The sequence below is a fragment of the Pleuronectes platessa genome, chromosome 22 (assembly GCF_947347685.1).
Source record: "Pleuronectes platessa chromosome 22, fPlePla1.1, whole genome shotgun sequence".
Lineage (NCBI taxonomy): Eukaryota > Metazoa > Chordata > Actinopteri > Pleuronectiformes > Pleuronectidae > Pleuronectes > Pleuronectes platessa.
The window spans coordinates 9,198,971-9,216,172 of record NC_070647.1 but is presented as its reverse complement, the minus strand read 5'-3'; the positions used below and the strand labels follow the sequence as shown (position 1 = coordinate 9,216,172).

Below are 17,202 nucleotides of genomic sequence, written 5' to 3'. Positions count from 1 at the left end.
GTGTGGGGGGGGGGGGGGGGGGGGGGGGGGGGGGCCTGTGGCATGATTGCATCTCTGCTGCCTGACATCCAGCTCAGACAGGTCTCAACTGGATGTTCCTTCCACCTTCAGCGGGCTTGTCAAGTCAAAACAGCTGACATCATCCCGCAGGAAGCTGGGAAGATTTATTCCAAGGTGAGACGCGGGTTAGAGAAATATGCTTTGATCCCAGCGGGGCCGCGGGAGGGTCTCGCCATCTGAGTGGTTACAGTGCTGCATATTTGCGTAAGAGCAAAAAAAGAAGTCTGTGATACAGATTTTTGAAGAAGTCCCGGTCAAAGGTGAAAAGGTTAGTAAAAACTTGAGCTTGAGTAAAAACAGTGAAATGCTCTACTTTGTCCTGTTCTGATCATTTAAGTGAACACATTCCATATTCCACGTGACTAGACTGCCATCGTGTGGCCGTTTTTGAGGACTGCAGCTGCACAGATTTGACTTCCACCTGCTAAATTTGTTCTCCTAGAATAAACAACAGAATAAAGTTTATTGAAACAAGTTTACCTTAAATTTAAAATGATTCACCTTTATTGAAACGCCTTCTAATTTTAAAACCATACAACAGATAAAGACAACAAGTGGTCATTCGCACACACCAGAGAAAAGCGACAAAAACAACCGGCGTCACTAAGAGCATCAAATGTCTCTTTCCTTCTGTCCTGTAATCCCCGGTCCACAGCTGGAAAACACTGTGACAGCAGCTTCCGTTGGGTCCAAGTGCAGCCGGTACTTCAAGTGCTCATCGTTGACGATCTCTAAGATCAGCGTCTGACTGACTTTCCTCTAATGGTCCCAGACATCAAAGTTCTGTACGAGTGCTCGTCTCCTCCGCTTCTGTCTCCTCCTCTTTTTCTAAAGCAAATACAATCATTTGTGAATAATAATTTGATGTGAACAAGTATATACAATCTTATATACAACGTTAGCATATTCAGCACGGACTCACCTGGCTGTGGCGGTTGCAAACACTCGCCGTCCTCCTCCTCGTAGCCGACCTCACAGATGCACACGTAGCTGCCTTTAGTGTTGATGCACTTCTGGTGCTCCTTCGTACACACCGGCTCGGACTGGGAGCACTCATCCACGTCTTAGGAAACAAAAAACATATCAAGGATAAGCGAACCCAGACTAGAATAAGAGGACACGTAACATGTAAGTATCGTATTGTGATGCTGCTGCTGCCGGCCCCGTCTTTCAACTTTGAGTTTCACAATGTGGTTTTGTTCACAGTCGTTTCCAGAAAGGAAGGAAGAGAGAGAGAACGAAAGAGGGAGAGAAAGAGGGTGAAACACCAGAAAAACAACTCCCCTTCAGTTTACGTTTTCACACCTCTTACATATAAACAGTCGACAGATACAGACATTGCCACTCCTGTGAAAACCAGTACCATTGATGGTTTGAAGCCTCAACAGATCGTTTCCACTGTTTAAGGTCCGTTACAGTTGGTAAGAGTAAATGTTTATTTATAGCCTAATGGTGGTATGCCCTCTAGTGGACAGAATATTTTCCAACCACATGATGATAGTGGCACAAGTAAAGCTTAAGCATGTATTTACATAATGGGCAAAATTATTTAAAAAATGTCTTTTAAAATTCAAACATAATACCAAACATAAGTGAAATATAATGAGATTATAGAGGGTGATTGGCAGCTGATAGAGTATAAATCCATAATAATTACTCAAACCCTTACTACTACTACCACTTACAATTTTTCTTTTTATATTCAAACTATACAATTAAAATCTGTTTTATAAAATATCATGCCCAGTAGAAATCGATGGGCTTGGGGCTGGAAGGAGTCGAGTATTTAAAGATAACGAACATAATGTTGGTCACTATGTGTTAATGACTCCATTTTTGAACTGACTCACTATTTCTTCTAGAAGTGACCGAGTGCATATAGAAATGTCACCCTTCAAACAGTCTAGGATTGACACCGACCTGTGCAGGTGCCCTCTGCGTCCTCGTAGCCGCCGGCACAAGCCTGGCACTTATCAGAGCCTTCTCCAGTGCAGCCGGAGCAAACTTTATCACAAGCTGCAAAGGACAAACAGAAACACTCTCTCTATTAAACTCAGATCACAGAAATATCTTGAGGAAATCTCTCAGTCTTTTTGAAATGAAGCGGTTGATTATCAGTGGTCTTACACTTGCAGGAGTAGGAGCCTTCTGTGTTGAGACAGTACTGATCTTCCTCACACGGAGAAGCGTCCTCGGAACACTCGTTCACATCTGCAGATTAAAAGATTACAGCCACGTGAACTGGTGTTACACAGATTGTATTCTACATTACATTCTTCATTTGTTTTAACCAATCAGCATGAAAACTATTTTATCATCAAAGATCAACATATTTGAACAGAGCTCTGGTTTAACCCCCTTTTAAATAAATATATCTTTTCTCATCTTTTCTTACCGACACAAGTTTCCTGGTCGTCCTCCTCCCAGCCGTCCTTGCACTCATCACAGTCCTGACTGGTTCCTCCGGTGCAGGTCTTGCAAGACGAGTCGCATTCTGCAGGAGGAAGAGAAGCCCAAACAGGTTAACTCCCTGCCCGACATGTTTTTAGATGAAGGCTGGAGACGTGTGGGGGATCCTGTACCAGTGCAAAGGGAGAAGGTGTCGTTCCTCACTTCGTTGAAGTGGCCGTCGATGCAGTCGAGGCAGAACTCCCCCTCGTAACCGTGGCTGCAGCTGCACTCTCCGCTCCCCCCACGGGTCCCATCGCCGTCGCACATTCCATTTCCGTGGCAGGGTCTCTCAGAGCCCCCGACACAGGCTTACAGGGAGAATCACAAACACACACATTACGTTTTAACATTGGTGCTACTCCCTCAGGTGGACAGGGTCATTTTTGTATATGTATCGTATTCAAACAGCAGCAGCAGTGTGTGTGTGTGTGTGTGTGTGTGTGTGTGTGTGTATATGTGTGTGTGTATATGTGTGTGTGTGTGTGTGTGTGTGTGTGTGTGTGTGTGTGTGTGTGTGTGTGTGTGTGTGTGTGTGTGTGTGTGTGTGTGTGTGTGTGTCCCCTCACCGTTGCAGTCCGGTCCAAACGTTCCCTTGGGACAGCACACTTTGATGGTTTCAACACAGAACCACTTATGCAGATCAGGATGTTTTGTTTTCCTGCGAGGCGACAGGAAACAAAACAGGAAGAGATGAGGGTTACCACATTTTACTGAGCGAAACTAAAAAATGACCACAAATAACTCGGCAGGTGGAGATCTCTGTCAAAATGGCATCAATCTGTTTGAGTTTGACATCCCAGAGTTAGGAAGACTTTCTATCCAGCTTCCTTGTTCATCATGAATCTGCATTAAACAAACTCTCACCTCTTGAACCACCAGGTCTCAAACTGCTCCTCGTGCTCTTCTACCATGTGGTTGCACTCGAAGCTGCTGCTGTCACACAGGCCCTCCACAATCTCCATCAGACGAATCTCACTGAGAAGAGTCAGACGGGGCGGAAACTGTATCAAAAACTGTCAGGAGATAATGTGTGTGTACATGTGTGTGTATGTGTAAATGCATGATGAACAACATGGCCAACATGACATGCCCCACAAGGAGCTCCATAATACACACTTTCCAAGTGCTTGTTTTGGTGGCTGCTCGAGGTTGCTGTGTACGTTTTCAGAATGGATTTCCTTTCAATTACTTATAAGGCACTCAATAGTCTGACTCCTCAGTACGTTGTGGCTTTTATCCCCACACAACCTCGGGTGAAGGGGGACAGAGCTTTTGAAATCAGGGGCCCAGAAGCTGTGGTACACTCTGAATGAGGAAGTACTGCAGCTGAGTCAGTAGCTTTGTTTGAATCAAAGCTTAATAACCTACGTTTATCGTGATTTACACAATTCAAGCTGTTATTATTGTGCTTAATTTGAGTTTTTTTGCAACTTTGTTTTGAGGATGAGGTTTGAAGTATTACAAATACTATCTGTAAAAAAACTCTAAAAATTCTGCATTAAAAGGTTCCAGAGCCCGATGACAAAGGCCTGGTTTAACCCTCAGTTACTGTCTAGATTTCCAAGACCTCAGAATACGACTCTGAGCAGTAGATGTAGTAGCTCCTTCATTTGACTGGCTCTGGTACAGGCCACCTGTCAGTTCTAGATTCAGATCTGTGATACGCTTCATGTGTGCTCAGTGCAACGCTCTGCAGCTCCGGTGTGAACTAAGCAAACACGGCTCTGGTGACACTGGGGCAGGTTAGTGTGACCCTTAACCAGGTTAGTTCTCTAGAGCTTTTTAAACCCCTGAAGTAGTGGGAAACTATTTCAATTCAAACGTCTAAGTATTGTCAGTATTTGGAAGGTGGTGCTCTCTGTCATTACTTCATATAAACTGATTTTAATGTATTTTTCATTCAGGATGAGACTGACGCAGCACTGACTTCCCCTGAGCTCCTTCAAGATCGTATATACCAGGCACCCACTAGCAGGTCCCTCTCTCGTGTCCCTGTCTGTTCCCTAGCAGCTCTGATGAGACTCCTCTGGCTCTTTGTGAATGGGACTGTGTCCTGAAGTGGGACAGGACGTCTCACCTCGTCTCGTACTTGGACAGCTTCCTCTCCTCCCAGGCGGTGTTGCCTCCACCAAAGTTCTGCTTGGCTGTTCGGTCATAGCCCTGCAACACAAACACCACAGTCATGGTGGTCCAGAGAGAGACCAGGAAGAGACCCGAGTCATTTGAAGACATTTAGACACACAAGGGTTCACCCCACATTTGGTTGGACTCTTCAGTGGCATGACAGACAGCACATCACAGACGTGTGGTCCTGTTCACTGACCTTGCCGAAGTCGTCGGTGATTTTTCGACATGTGCTACAGGCGCTTTTTAAATCCCTCTTGGCGCTGCTGCCTCCGAAGAGCAGAAGCAGAGTAACACAGGAGAGGAGCTGCAGCAGCCGCAGCTGTGGACCGGTGGACAGCATCGCTACCGTTCACTGCAGACACCACTCTCACATCGGGACACAGTTCGATTCCCTCTCATCAAATCGAGGTGGAGTTAACATTTAACATCGGTAAACGCGGTCTATGCAAAGCGCAGTTAGGTTGTATTTACATGCCGGTAAGTGTGGTTGTAGTTTCCGCGTCAGCGTCCTGCTACAATTGTGGCTTGCGCTCATTGGCTTTCTGCCCTTGTCAGTCAAATGTGTAACGAATCACAAGCCGCCACGCGCGGGACAAGCAGATCCTTCCGCACGTGGAAATGACAGGAAACTTGATTGTTTCATTGAAAAGTTATTTATTTTTTATTCTAATTGAATTATTAAATTTAATTCATAAGAAAAACCCTGACAACGCGACTATAACAATAATGTACATGTTTTAGCGACATGACAGCATGTCGTATAGTGCAACGTCCGGTCAGGACCGGAAGTGACAGCAGGCTCTCAGCTGTCATGGCTGAAAAGAGGAAAGTTTTGGGGCTTCCACTGCTCGTTTTGTTGATTTCTGTGTCTCTCCTGCATTTATTCATCTGCCCGTTCACCAAGGTCGAGGAGAGCTTCAACCTACAAGCTGCGCACGACATTTTATATCACAGACTTGACTTTGACAAGGTGAGGAGCTGTTTTAGATTAATTTAGTGGATGTGCTAACAAGCTAGTTGTATACAACACCAGTCCATGGCATCATATTTATGTAAACATTAGTGAATATCTTACACAGACCACACTTACATTAAAACAGTTATTATATATTTAAAAAATACACCGATTTTATACTATTATCGGTCGTAGACAAAGATATTGTTTGAATATTTAAAGCCACAACATATGTAGAGATATTTAAAGCTATAATTGTGCAATTTGAAGTATTTTTTTTATATTTAGTACAAAAAATTGGTAATAACAAGGAAGCTTGTACTGTTTGAGTAGTCAAAAGTAATTTGACTGCTTTAAAAATAGAACCTGTTCATGCGATACAATATATAACATAATATATGTGTGCTTTATTATTAACATATTAGCAAAAAATAAGATGCATTTCATATTTAAAATACTTTTTATTTTATTATCTCCAATCATACATTTTCAGGGTTTTACAGAACCGGTAATAGTGTAAATCTGTAGCTTTCATCTAAATCACATGACACAGTCTTCATCAGGAGGCGGGACTTACCTACTTTCTCGGTGGAAATGGTAATCTGAACATCTGCATCTCCATGACAACTGGTTGATCTTCCGTCTCTTGCGGTCTTGAGACCATGTGACCAAAGCCTCAGATCAGCTACTAAATGAGCTGTTGTTTCCGTGTGAAGAGCAAATAAAAAAAACTGAAGTGATAACCCATTTCCTGTTTGACATTGTGGCTGCATTTGTGATGTATCTTCCGTGTTCCAGTATGACCACCATGAATTCCCTGGTGTGGTGCCACGGACTTTCCTGGGCCCCCTTTTCCTCTCCGTGCTCTCCTCCCCTGTTGTGTTTGTGTCCTCGCTGCTGGATGTACCCACATTCTACACACAGCTGATCGGTAAATCACCAAAATTGTAATACTCACTACTCATATCACTTCAAACCATTTAAACATGAGTTGTTGTGATGTTTTGTTCAGTCCGAGCTTCCCTAGGATTCTGCGTTATCGGTGCACTGTGGCACATGCAGAAAGAGGTGAGGAGGCAGTTTGGCTCCACAGTTGCAGGGCTCTTCTGTTTGACATGTGCGTCCCAGTTTCACCTGATGTTCTACAGTACCAGGACACTCCCTAATGTATTTGCACTACCAATAGGTAAGACAAACTAGTATTAGTCATCCAGAAACCATTTAGTTTAATCTACAAATCATGACAGAAAGGTTTCTCTTCCCAGTTCTAATAGCGTTCACATCTTGGATGGCTCAGAAATATGGCCGCTTCATCAGCCTCTCTGCTTTAGTCATCATCGTGTTCCGGTCGGAGCTGAGCATCTTCATGGGTCTCATGTTGTTGATCTCACTGCTGAGCAGTAAGCTGGGGCTGCTGCAGCTGCTTTACTACGCGGTTCCTGCCGGGATCTTGTCCCTGGGTGAGTGGTGAATGTACATTGTATAAATAAAGTTTTGCTTAAACTGAACATGTGCATAAATATTGATTTGATTCCTTTTGTTTCTGCAGCTCTGACGGTGGCTGTTGACTCCTTCTTTTGGGGGAAGCTCCTGTGGCCGGAAGGTCAAGTTTTGTGGTTCAACACTATTCTCAACAAAAGCTCCAACTGGGGAATATCCTTTTATTTAAACCTGTACATTCCCATGAACAAATGGGTCACCTCTATATTTACTTCTAGCTTTAAATAAAAACCATCAAGGCTGATCTCACCCCCTTCCCCCCTGAGTTCTCCTTGACTCCTCTCCCCAGTAAACCTCCCCCTTTCTCTGGTACTTCTACTCTGCTGTGCCCCGGGCCCTGGGCTGCACGCTGCTCTTCGTCCCCCTCGGCCTCCTCGACAGGCGGATGAGGCTGCTGCTGTTTCCGAGCGTCGGCTTCATCCTCATCTACTCGCTGCTGCCCCACAAGGAGCTGCGCTTCATCATATACGTTTTCCCAGTGCTCAGTTTGGTGGCGGCCCGAGGCTGCTCTTTCATGCAAGTCAAAGCACTGAAACCCCCCCAATGTTTACAGTGAAAAAATAAACATCATTATCACTTAATCAGACAAAGCTGATGTTTAGGATACAAAAGAAACCGTAAAGGAGGAGAAACCTGCTCTTCTCTTAGATGAAGGCTTCTGCTCATGTTCCTCATTTGTTTTTTTTCTTTTTTCCTGTTTGCTTTAGTCTGTGCAACTACCAGAAATCCTGGATGTACAAACTGGGCTCTGTGGTTGTGGTGGGCCAGCTGTTGATCAACGCAGCGTACTCTAGCATCTGTCTCTATGTTTCCCATCACAACTACCCAGGGGGCCGCGGGATGCAGGAACTCCACAAGCTGTTGCCGGCAAATGCAGGTTTGAGTCACTATCAGCTTATTTGTATTTGCAGGATCGGCCATATTACCAATAGCATATATGAAATGTTCAAGAAATAAAATGGGCAAAGTGTGAAATCATTTTTCTACATCTTGGAGTACTTTTTCTGTTTGTGTTATTTTCAAGCTTGTTAATTGTGTGACAAATCATTAGTTGTGCAGGAGACAATTAAGAATATTTTACTTGATATTTGTTTTTAGTAATTGTACAAAATCCTGTTTAGTCTTTGTCGTTTAAAAAATCTGTTATGTTTTATTCTTCCAGACGTGTTTGTTCATATTGACACCTACGCTGCTGAAACTGGAGTATCACGGTTCTTGGAGCAAAACAGAAACTGGAGGTCAGTGTTTATTATGTTGATCTCACGTCTGTCCTTAAATCTAATGTGACCAATACTGACATTTAAAGCTTAATAATAATGACTTACTGTTTTTTAATAGATATGACAAACGTGAGGACATGAATCCCTCACACCCTGAAATCAAGATGTACTCTCACCTGCTAATGGAGGCTGACGTTACCAAAATACATCAACTCCAGGACACTCACCAGCCTCTGGCCTTCATAGAAGGTTACAGCAACACCGCCTTCAACGTGTTTCACTTCCCTCCAGTCAGCGTGCGACTGAAGAGGAAAGCTGTGCTAATGAAGAGGAAGACTGAAGCCAGGCCTCAAAGAGAGTGACTTTTACAGGAGTGCTGTGTTGGATAAGGACGATTATCTTGGTGACCAAATGTGACAGTTGTGGACCAGTGTTTTCACAGGTTATAATAGTATAGACTGGAATGTAAAGGGTATTTTTATCCAGATTAGTTTGTATTTAACTACAGATTAACTGCTAAAATGTGCTCCACCACGTGGTGAACATGTTGAGCTGGAACAATAATACTGTCATGCATCTTTGCTGGTGTTTCAAATATTCAACCAGTTCAAATGGTTCTCTATGCCAATGTTAAGACTGGTATTTGAGTTGTTACACACATGGATTGCAAGAAAAAAAGGCTTTCATATAATCTGAAGTTTATATATTATTTACCTCAGATTGTCATTTGTATATTGTGTTTTATAGCTGAATAAAGCTGAATGTGAAGACGGCAACATTTCAATTTTTAAATCGGCCCTATGCAACTTTTTCTAACCTTTAAAATAGCAGCTTTAAAATCAGTCCCACTCCTCACTCTGAATGATTGTTTTTGCTTCATGTAACTCTGGTGGGTGGATACAATCTCCTGTGAGAGATGTGAAGCCGATAGTCACAGCTTCAATTGTCAGAATCAGGCCCAAGTTCAGGAGTAGCGCTGAACTGAAGATCAGTTAAAAAGACTTAAGTTATTAGAAAAGAGTGTTTATTTCTGATATCAAGTAAGAAAACTTTTAAAATATCAAGAATCCTAAACCTAGTGGTGTTTGTTACATAACATTTGTTGCAGCAGTTTTTGTGGTTCAGGAAGCTGGCGAAGTTCAGGAAGTGGGTAATATCCACCGTTCAGTTGTGTTTCAGTTCAGTGAGGGGGACTGTGCAGTCCACGAGTTACAACCCAGAAAACCCCTATTTGTACAAATAATCCTAAACCATATTAAAAAAAAATACACTGCAATATTGCATAAGGAAAACCTTTATTTACAAATGACCACAAAATTTGCATGGTTCCAGTCTCAATGCTCAACATTTATCAAATTAGGTTCAGAAGTCATTTCATATAAAAATGTACAGTACATTGTTTTACTCAATAATTAACCCATAATTTAATCCCCTGGACATAAACTTAAATTGTGCTTAAGAGACAAATTGTATATTCCAAACAAACTGCTTATTCTGAAAATACAGCAATATTATACATGATCTTATTAAAAACATTTCACAAGTAAAAAAATGTTCTATTTCTAAATGACAGTACCATGAGCCACGAATTCACAATGAAAATTAAATAACATTAACTTAAAACATCTTTCAGTCACAGCATTTATTTTTGGACCATGTTTCCACTTGGAAAACAACTCTGCATCTATCGTTTATCCATAAAAATTAAAAAGCAACCTGACGTGATCCGTGCAATTTAACAAAAAGTATTTACAGCATTTTTGACCTGAAGTAGTTTTGGATAAGGCACAAGGAGAGAGTAGACACAGAACAGAAACGTCGATTTACAAGCAAACACATCATCATCAACCCCTACAGCTAGAAAAACCCTCCCTCCCTGATACACTTCTGACTGAGACTATTCATCACAACAGCTCCAAAGTGTTTCAACAGTAGTACACAAAATACAATAAAACCTCATCTGGCCTTTGCATTGAGACTCGATCAGTGTATAAATTGATATTTTACATTTTGCCCGACAGTAAAAAAAAAACACCCCACCCATTTCACAGCTAAGCAACTTGGTCCTTGATAAAGGGTTTTCAAGTTAATGCTCAATAGTAATCAGTACTGAAAATAGATCAGAGGAAGGTTGACCTTGAGGAACAGCAGGCCCTCCATGTTCTCCAGTAAATGTCTGGGCTGGTTTAGAGCATAGTTGACGCTCGCTGTGCTGAACAGTGTCTCTGCTGGGATGATGCTGGGGGGGCAGCCAACGTAACGGGCGGCTACTTTGGCGAGATCGGACCACAGGAACTTTTTCATGTTCCAATAATCGAGGGGGTCACAGCTTTGATCGAGTATGTCTTCCTCGAGGTACTCCAGCACCGCCAGCTCTGAAGACTTTGGCTTCTCCTCGTGTTTTATCTTTTGCCGAATGTCGGCCATCAGGGACCAGAGGTTGTCCCTGTTCGGGTGGGGGGCGTCGGAAGAAACGGGTTCCTCGTTGCAGCCGTTGGGCAGCGAAGGTTTCGCTGCAACTGAGGTAGACGAGGAGTCCAGCTCGCTGATCAGATCCTGCTTGAATCGCTCCGCCTCTTCCTCTGAGAACAGTGACGTCTTGTATCGCGGGTCCAGCATGGTCGCCCAGATGTATCGTTGGTCCTGCAGAGTTGTGGACATTTTGCTCACCATGGCTTCCTTTAGAGACTTGAGCATGTTGTCTATGCCCACCGTCTCGTCGAACAGCAGGTCTATCTTTCTGTTGAGGATGTGGGTGAGTGGTATGACTTGTCCCAGAGTGGCAGTGTGGCTGCTCATCTCCCTGCAGGCCACTTCAAACGGTTTCAGTGCATTGCAGACCGACAGCATCACCTCCCACTGATCGCAGCTGATGATTTCCCTGAAATTGCACTCGACCGACATCTCGTCGATCGCTGTCTTCTGCTCCACCAGCCGCTCCAGCATGAAAAAGGACGTCCTCCACTTGGACGGCACATCCTGGATCAGCTGGTTCTCCGGCAGCTGGTGGACCCTCTGCAGCTCAGCCAGTTTCTCCTTGGCCTTTGCCGAGCGGTGCACACGTTCACAGATCTTCCGTGCGATACTCAGCAGGTTCTGAACCATTCTCTGGCTCTTTATGGCTTCGCTAACAATGAGGTCTATGGTGTGTCCGAAACACTGCATGGCGACATGGCCGTGGTCCTCCAGCGTGTTTCTGATGGTGCTGTTGTCCGTGACAGTGAACCCCTTTTTCAGCCCTGATGAGGTGATCCAAGAATCCCACAGATACTCCAGCTGCTTTGGGATGTCTTGCATATCGTTGTCACAGTCTATTTGGGAGACATTGAGAAGAGCGGAGCAGTGGAAGTCCTGACCTTGGGGTCTGACACTTGACTCGTACGTCGCCCAGTGGGCGGTTAGGGTCAGGTATTCCCTTGTCTGGCTACTGACCCAAATACTAGTTGTGAAGTGGACGACCCCCCCCTCAGCCTCTTTCAGGTGGGTCAGCACCACATCCTTCACTCTTTCGTACATGTCTGGTATGGCAGTGCTGGTAAAGTAAGAAGAAGTTGGTAGAGAATACTGAGGCTGGAGGTACTCGAGCAGCCGGTTCAGTCCAGCATTCTCCACCATAGCTGATGGCTGAAGATCCAGTGCGAGCATTTCTGCGATGAGTTTGGTGATTTTTTTGGCAACCGGGTGGTGTTCATCAAACCTTTCAAGGTTCTGTTCCGTTTCGTAAACTGACGTGTCCACGATCTCCTGTTTGACGTGAACTGCAGCAGACGGCACATCACCTGAGATAGCATTGTTACTTTCGAGAACGTGTCCATGAAACCTCTGCATGTGTCTGAAGAGGCAGCTTGTGCCGAGGTTTGTAGTCTTTTTGCCTCTGCTAATTGTGCGGCTACAGTGCAAACAAACCACCTTGGTGGGGTCAGTGGGTGAAATGGAGAAATGGTTCCACAGTTTTGACGTCTTTTTGCTGAAAGCAGGCAGGGTGTGTGGCTTCTTCTCACTGGACAGGCTGTCAGTTCCTTTGGCTGAAACTCCGTCCGCTCCACTGAGACTTGTGAAGGGATGAGGGGAGGAAGATTCCCTCTCATCTGTGCTTTTTTGGTTTTTGAGGACGTCTGGGTGGCGTCTCATGAGATGCCTCATCAGACAGCTTGTACCAAAGTCGCCCCGTTTCCCGCGGCTGATGACGCATGGACAGTAACGGCACAGTGCTTTTAACTGGTCTACCGGAGACACTATGAAATGGTGCCACACTTCGGATTTCACCCGTTTCATTATCTTCTTGTTTTGCTGGAAAACTGAGTGATCCTGATCGAGGCCGGGGCCCTCCGAGGGGGGGCACGGGGAGGAGGTCAGGGGGCTATCTTCTTCTTGAATTTTGAAGGAGAGATTGAGAGAGGACTCCTGCCCTGAGAGTTGCATCGCCTCATCAGATTCCTCTTTTATATGCACACTTTCCTCCATGCTTTGGGGCAGCTCATTTGATATGGTTTCCGGAGACGATGGAAGAAGGGGGGATTCTTTTTTCACCTCCAGTGAATCCTGCAGTTGTGTGCGGGACAAAAGTGAGGGCGGGTTTGTATAGGGTGGAGGAATGTGATTCCCCTGGCCGTTTTCCTCGATCACAACCTCTTTGTGGGCCCTCCACATGTGACGGATGAGACAGCTCGTCCCTAGATCTTTCCCGTTTTTCCCCCTACTGAATTCATTCATGCAATGGATACACACTGCTTTGGAATTGTCCACAGGCGACAGGTAGAAATGTTTCCATACAGCTGATCTCCGACGAGAACTGGAGCTTTTTGGGGTGCCGGGAAGACGCTCGGCTCCTCCGTCCGACATGTCCTCGAGGTTGTTGTCGTTGGAATGTGAGGATGAGAGCGTGCTGCCGACGGTGTCTGTGTCGACGTACGGCTCGAGTTTTGGTTCTACTTTGGGTAACACTTCTTTGGATGACAGGTCTGAGTTCTCAGCTGAGGAGGTGGACGGTGAAGTGTTCTTTGAGGCAGAAGGAGTGACGCTGTTAGCCAAGTCTCCGTTTTTTGGTGAGTTTGGGGAGGCAGGTGTGAAGGGGGAGGCGAGGGAGCCGGTCAGACTATTGGAGGAAGCGTCTGCTCCTTCTTGTAATAGCACAGTGGGGTGAGCCCTTCGCACGTGCCTCATCAAACAACTTGTGCTGAGGTCTTTCTCGTTCTTTCCCCGACTGAACTCTTTCATGCAGTATAAACAGATTGCTTTGGTACCGTCTCGTGGCGATATGCAGAAATGATTCCAGGCAGGGGATTTCTTCCTCGGGTTGGAATGACTCCTCATGGACGACAAAAGGCTCTGAGTGACAGCGTCCATGGCGACATCATAAAGGCTCGAGTAGCCGCTTAGTAAAGTACTGTAGTCGTCCCCGTCTCTCGATACAAAAGGGCCAATTGAGCTACCAAACGCTAGCCTCTCGTCATCCTGGGTCTCCTCCTCCATCTCATTAGCATCCCCGATGTCCTCCTTGATATGTTCGCTTGCTTCATCGAGGTTGTCAAACTGTTCGTCCTCTGCGTTTTCCTCAGTTTCAGTGTTTAGGCATTTGTTTGAAAAAGTGGGGGAACCTGGATCAGTCTCTTTTGCATCGTCGGACTCCACCTGTTTGTCACCCTGAGAAGATAGACTGGGGGAAGGGGGAGAGTCTTTATCCAGTGTTATGGAGGAGCAACCCGGGGACGTTGCATCAGCAGTGTCACAAGGTTTAATGGTGTAGGATTTGAACACGTAGCCGTCCTGGCCCTCAATTTTCAGGCAGGTCCCTTTGGCCTCTCTTCGTCTAGTTTCTATGGCTCCATTGGGTTCACTGACCATATCCATCTCCATGTCCTCGCTCATGTGTGAGACCTCTTCCTCCCCGTCCATGGCTGCAGCCCAATGCTTTCTGTAGAATGGTCAGGTCTGCGTTGTCAAACGGAATCACCTCCTTCAGGTGCAGTCATCGATACAGCAGCTCTCAAGCAGGCGTTCTAATATGCGTGGGGCTCTCCAGGACACAGGGTGCCTGCTTGTCGCTCTCCATTTATGACTGAAGTTGTTCCACCTCACCGCACACGACCTAGAGAGAGGGAGAGAGAAAAATGTGATTGTTTTAAAAAGGAGCAAGACTCCAAAAACAGGTAATACAGGTAGTTTGAGAACAACAGATCCGGACAGGCCGTTTAACTTTTATTCTTATTATCTAAAACTAAAACAGACTTTTATATAACACTGGGTTTGGTTGGTGTGTAACATTGCAACTCCCACTGTAAAATGATGTCATGAAACTTTACGATACAGGCCACTTTGATTTGCCATTCGGTGATAGACATGGAAACGCCTGAATTTGCAAGCGGATGAGCACCGCCCGGACCGAGTGTTACTTCTGGTCTCAGTGAGACTCATCTCCAGGTGCCTTGACAGAGTCAGTCCAGTCACTCTGGGAGCTATTTGAATCACAAAGCCCTGTGCTCCTGCCAGACGCACCGCCCTCTAAAGCTGTATGCAAATCAATTCACTGGAAGAATTATGTTTTGACGAAATGACTGTTTACTTTGAATTTTCCCACATGCCATTGCAAATTTTGGGACAATGCGTGTCTGTGTATGCTCTGTTACACCAGCCACCTTCCACCTAACACATTTGATTATTTTGGAACAGTACTTTGCATATTTATGATAAATCTTTAATATACTAAATGTAGATTGTTGAATATAGATAACTTTGATACAACACGTTAAGCAGCTGCTGTTATAAATCATTGAAATACGCGGAGGTTGGGGTTAGAATAAAATTGAGAAATATGTTGTTCAGTTTTCAGTGACTCACGTTGTTGCACACTGCTAGCATTGGTTTTAGAGAAGTGATTTAAACACTTATACTAACGTCACTTACATCAAAACTAGATAAACGAGAAAAATTTGAAATATAACATAAAACAGGACAATTCAACAGCACCACAATCTAAAGCCTACACAATGACCAATGAGTAGAAATAACACCAGCTCAAATAAAAAAAGATATCACGATCTTCTAAATGACAGTAGGATTTATTGCAGGCTGTTAAGACTGCATTAGTGTTCACTAGGTACACATAATAAACCGGTCCTTGGTTGAATAATATGGTTATATTGTGCCTCGATGGCCCGTCACCCACAGGCTGAGGGATCAGGTCAAATGTGGTAATAATTGTTCAAATAAAAAATATGTTTAAAGTCATCAATATCCAGCAGAGATATATTAATAGCGCCCCAACACTTGTGTTTTCAAGACCATAACAGTATATGCTGGTATTGCACAACATATAGTTTGTGTGCATACAAGCCACATCGGCTCTGAGATTAGCCCGAGTAAACAAGTGTCCCAGACCACACCAACTTGGAGTAATCCATAACAAATGATCGTCTATCGGGCTAAATGTGAACTCGGTGACGTGGTAACAAAACCGATGGTGTTCTCGAGCTTCAACTCGAGTTCGGATCCACGAAAAACAAGCAGCCGTTTCCTGCGCGGTCGGTCGGTGACAGTCAGTTTTCCGGGTTTGGCTGAAGTGCTAAAGGCAGGAAGATGCGAGAGGACAGCAGCAAATAGCCACCGCTGGCTAGCTTACATGTTCATGCTAACGCCAAAGGTTGTGAATGCGTGGCTTCACGCCGGGTTTCTTCTCGCTCTCACTGAACCACACGAGCCGTTTAAACTCCAGAGACCCTCCTCACAATATCACAATCACGTTAGAATGAAACACAGCAGCCTGATCCGCTTCCTCGCCAGTAAACACCACGGTGGCTACCCTGATGCTAAGTGGGCTAGCCGCGAGGCTACTAAACACATTAAAAACAACGCGCAGGAACAGTAGTGGTGTCACGTGGATCCACAGCAGGGATATTACAGCTAATGTAACTTCTTCAACTGTCCCGCTAACGTCCGGCTGACCCGAGTAACCGCGTTTAGCCCGTTTCGGACCTGACCACGACAGCTAGCTGGTTAGCTGCCAGCTAGGCCACACACAGGACAGACGAGCTAACCTGGCGAGGCAGAACCAGCCGAGGCGACACGACCCACACGGGATCAGAATCAGACTAGCGCTCAGCACGACGGCCCGGCCGAACCAGGCCCGGCCGGGACGCCAACGAGAGCCCGGTGGACTTACCGTGGTGTGTGGCGGTGGGATGGCCGGGTTTGTGGCCCCGAAACGGTTAAATCTGACACATTTGATTGATCCGGAGCGGGGTTCACTTTGTTGCTTTTGTCTCCTGGTCTGCGAGCAGCGGTTCACGTTCGGCCGGAGCAGCTCCACACAGCGTCGGACGGAAGGAACATGTTTTAGTGATGTCACCGGGAGCTCCAGTGTCAGACCCACATTCACACAAACTACTAACTTTAATTTAAACTGTCACATTACACCACGATCTACTTAGGACCTCTAACTTTCTATTATTAACAGGACAGACCCAAATATGTATAATTATATAACAAGCCACGTGTTTTCACATTAACAACAACAGATCACAATAAATAAAAATAATTATGGATGGGGCGTTATTTTGTATTTAACTTATATTTTAAATATTTTCCAACCGAATTGCATTTATTTAAAAGTGAGGTAAAATAAAACCAACGAGGCTAGAGTATTACCCTGTTCCCACAAAGTATTATCATTTTGATTATTTAAAAAATGTTAATTAAATGATAATATTTGGGGTTGGGATATTATTCTGTATCTGTGAACTATTAACTAGCTTATTTCTTTAAGTTTTGATTTGTTGCAGTCGTGGTTTTAGTTAGCATTTTAAACGAAATACATTAATCTAAAAAATAAATGAAAATATAATAATGGAAACGGGCGTATTTATTCTGCAGCTGTTTGTTTTAGTTTATTTC

General features: G+C 44.7%; 3 protein-coding genes across 3 annotated transcripts; 1 reads left to right on the top strand and 2 right to left on the bottom strand.

The window, feature by feature from the left end:
• Nucleotides 1-541: 541 nt before the first annotated feature.
• creld2 (cysteine-rich with EGF-like domains 2) lies at nucleotides 542-5,177 on the bottom strand. Its single transcript, XM_053415374.1, has 10 exons — nucleotides 4,835-5,177; nucleotides 4,589-4,671; nucleotides 3,376-3,486; nucleotides 3,078-3,169; nucleotides 2,643-2,819; nucleotides 2,456-2,554; nucleotides 2,188-2,271; nucleotides 1,981-2,076; nucleotides 983-1,123; nucleotides 542-888 (listed from the first exon to the last, which is right to left on the bottom strand). Exons 1-10 carry the CDS (start codon nucleotides 4,976-4,978, stop codon nucleotides 836-838), a joined length of 1,080 nt encoding a protein of 359 aa, XP_053271349.1. The 5' UTR covers nucleotides 4,979-5,177; the 3' UTR covers nucleotides 542-835.
• Nucleotides 5,178-5,368: 191 nt separating this feature from the next.
• Nucleotides 5,369-9,105, top strand: alg12 (ALG12 alpha-1,6-mannosyltransferase). Its single transcript, XM_053415373.1, has 9 exons — nucleotides 5,369-5,608; nucleotides 6,392-6,524; nucleotides 6,606-6,779; nucleotides 6,859-7,053; nucleotides 7,143-7,247; nucleotides 7,387-7,609; nucleotides 7,801-7,970; nucleotides 8,256-8,331; nucleotides 8,432-9,105. The coding sequence occupies exons 1-9, from the start codon at nucleotides 5,384-5,386 to the stop codon at nucleotides 8,673-8,675; spliced, it is 1,545 nt and encodes a 514-aa protein (XP_053271348.1). The 5' UTR covers nucleotides 5,369-5,383; the 3' UTR covers nucleotides 8,676-9,105.
• Nucleotides 9,106-9,591: 486 nt separating this feature from the next.
• On the bottom strand, nucleotides 9,592-16,634 carry zbed4 (zinc finger, BED-type containing 4). The gene is made up of 2 exons (XM_053415372.1): nucleotides 16,472-16,634; nucleotides 9,592-14,401 (listed from the first exon to the last, which is right to left on the bottom strand). The coding sequence occupies exon 2, from the start codon at nucleotides 14,206-14,208 to the stop codon at nucleotides 10,417-10,419; it is 3,792 nt and encodes a 1,263-aa protein (XP_053271347.1). The 5' UTR covers nucleotides 14,209-14,401; nucleotides 16,472-16,634; the 3' UTR covers nucleotides 9,592-10,416.
• Between the last annotated feature and the right edge of the window lie 568 nt (nucleotides 16,635-17,202).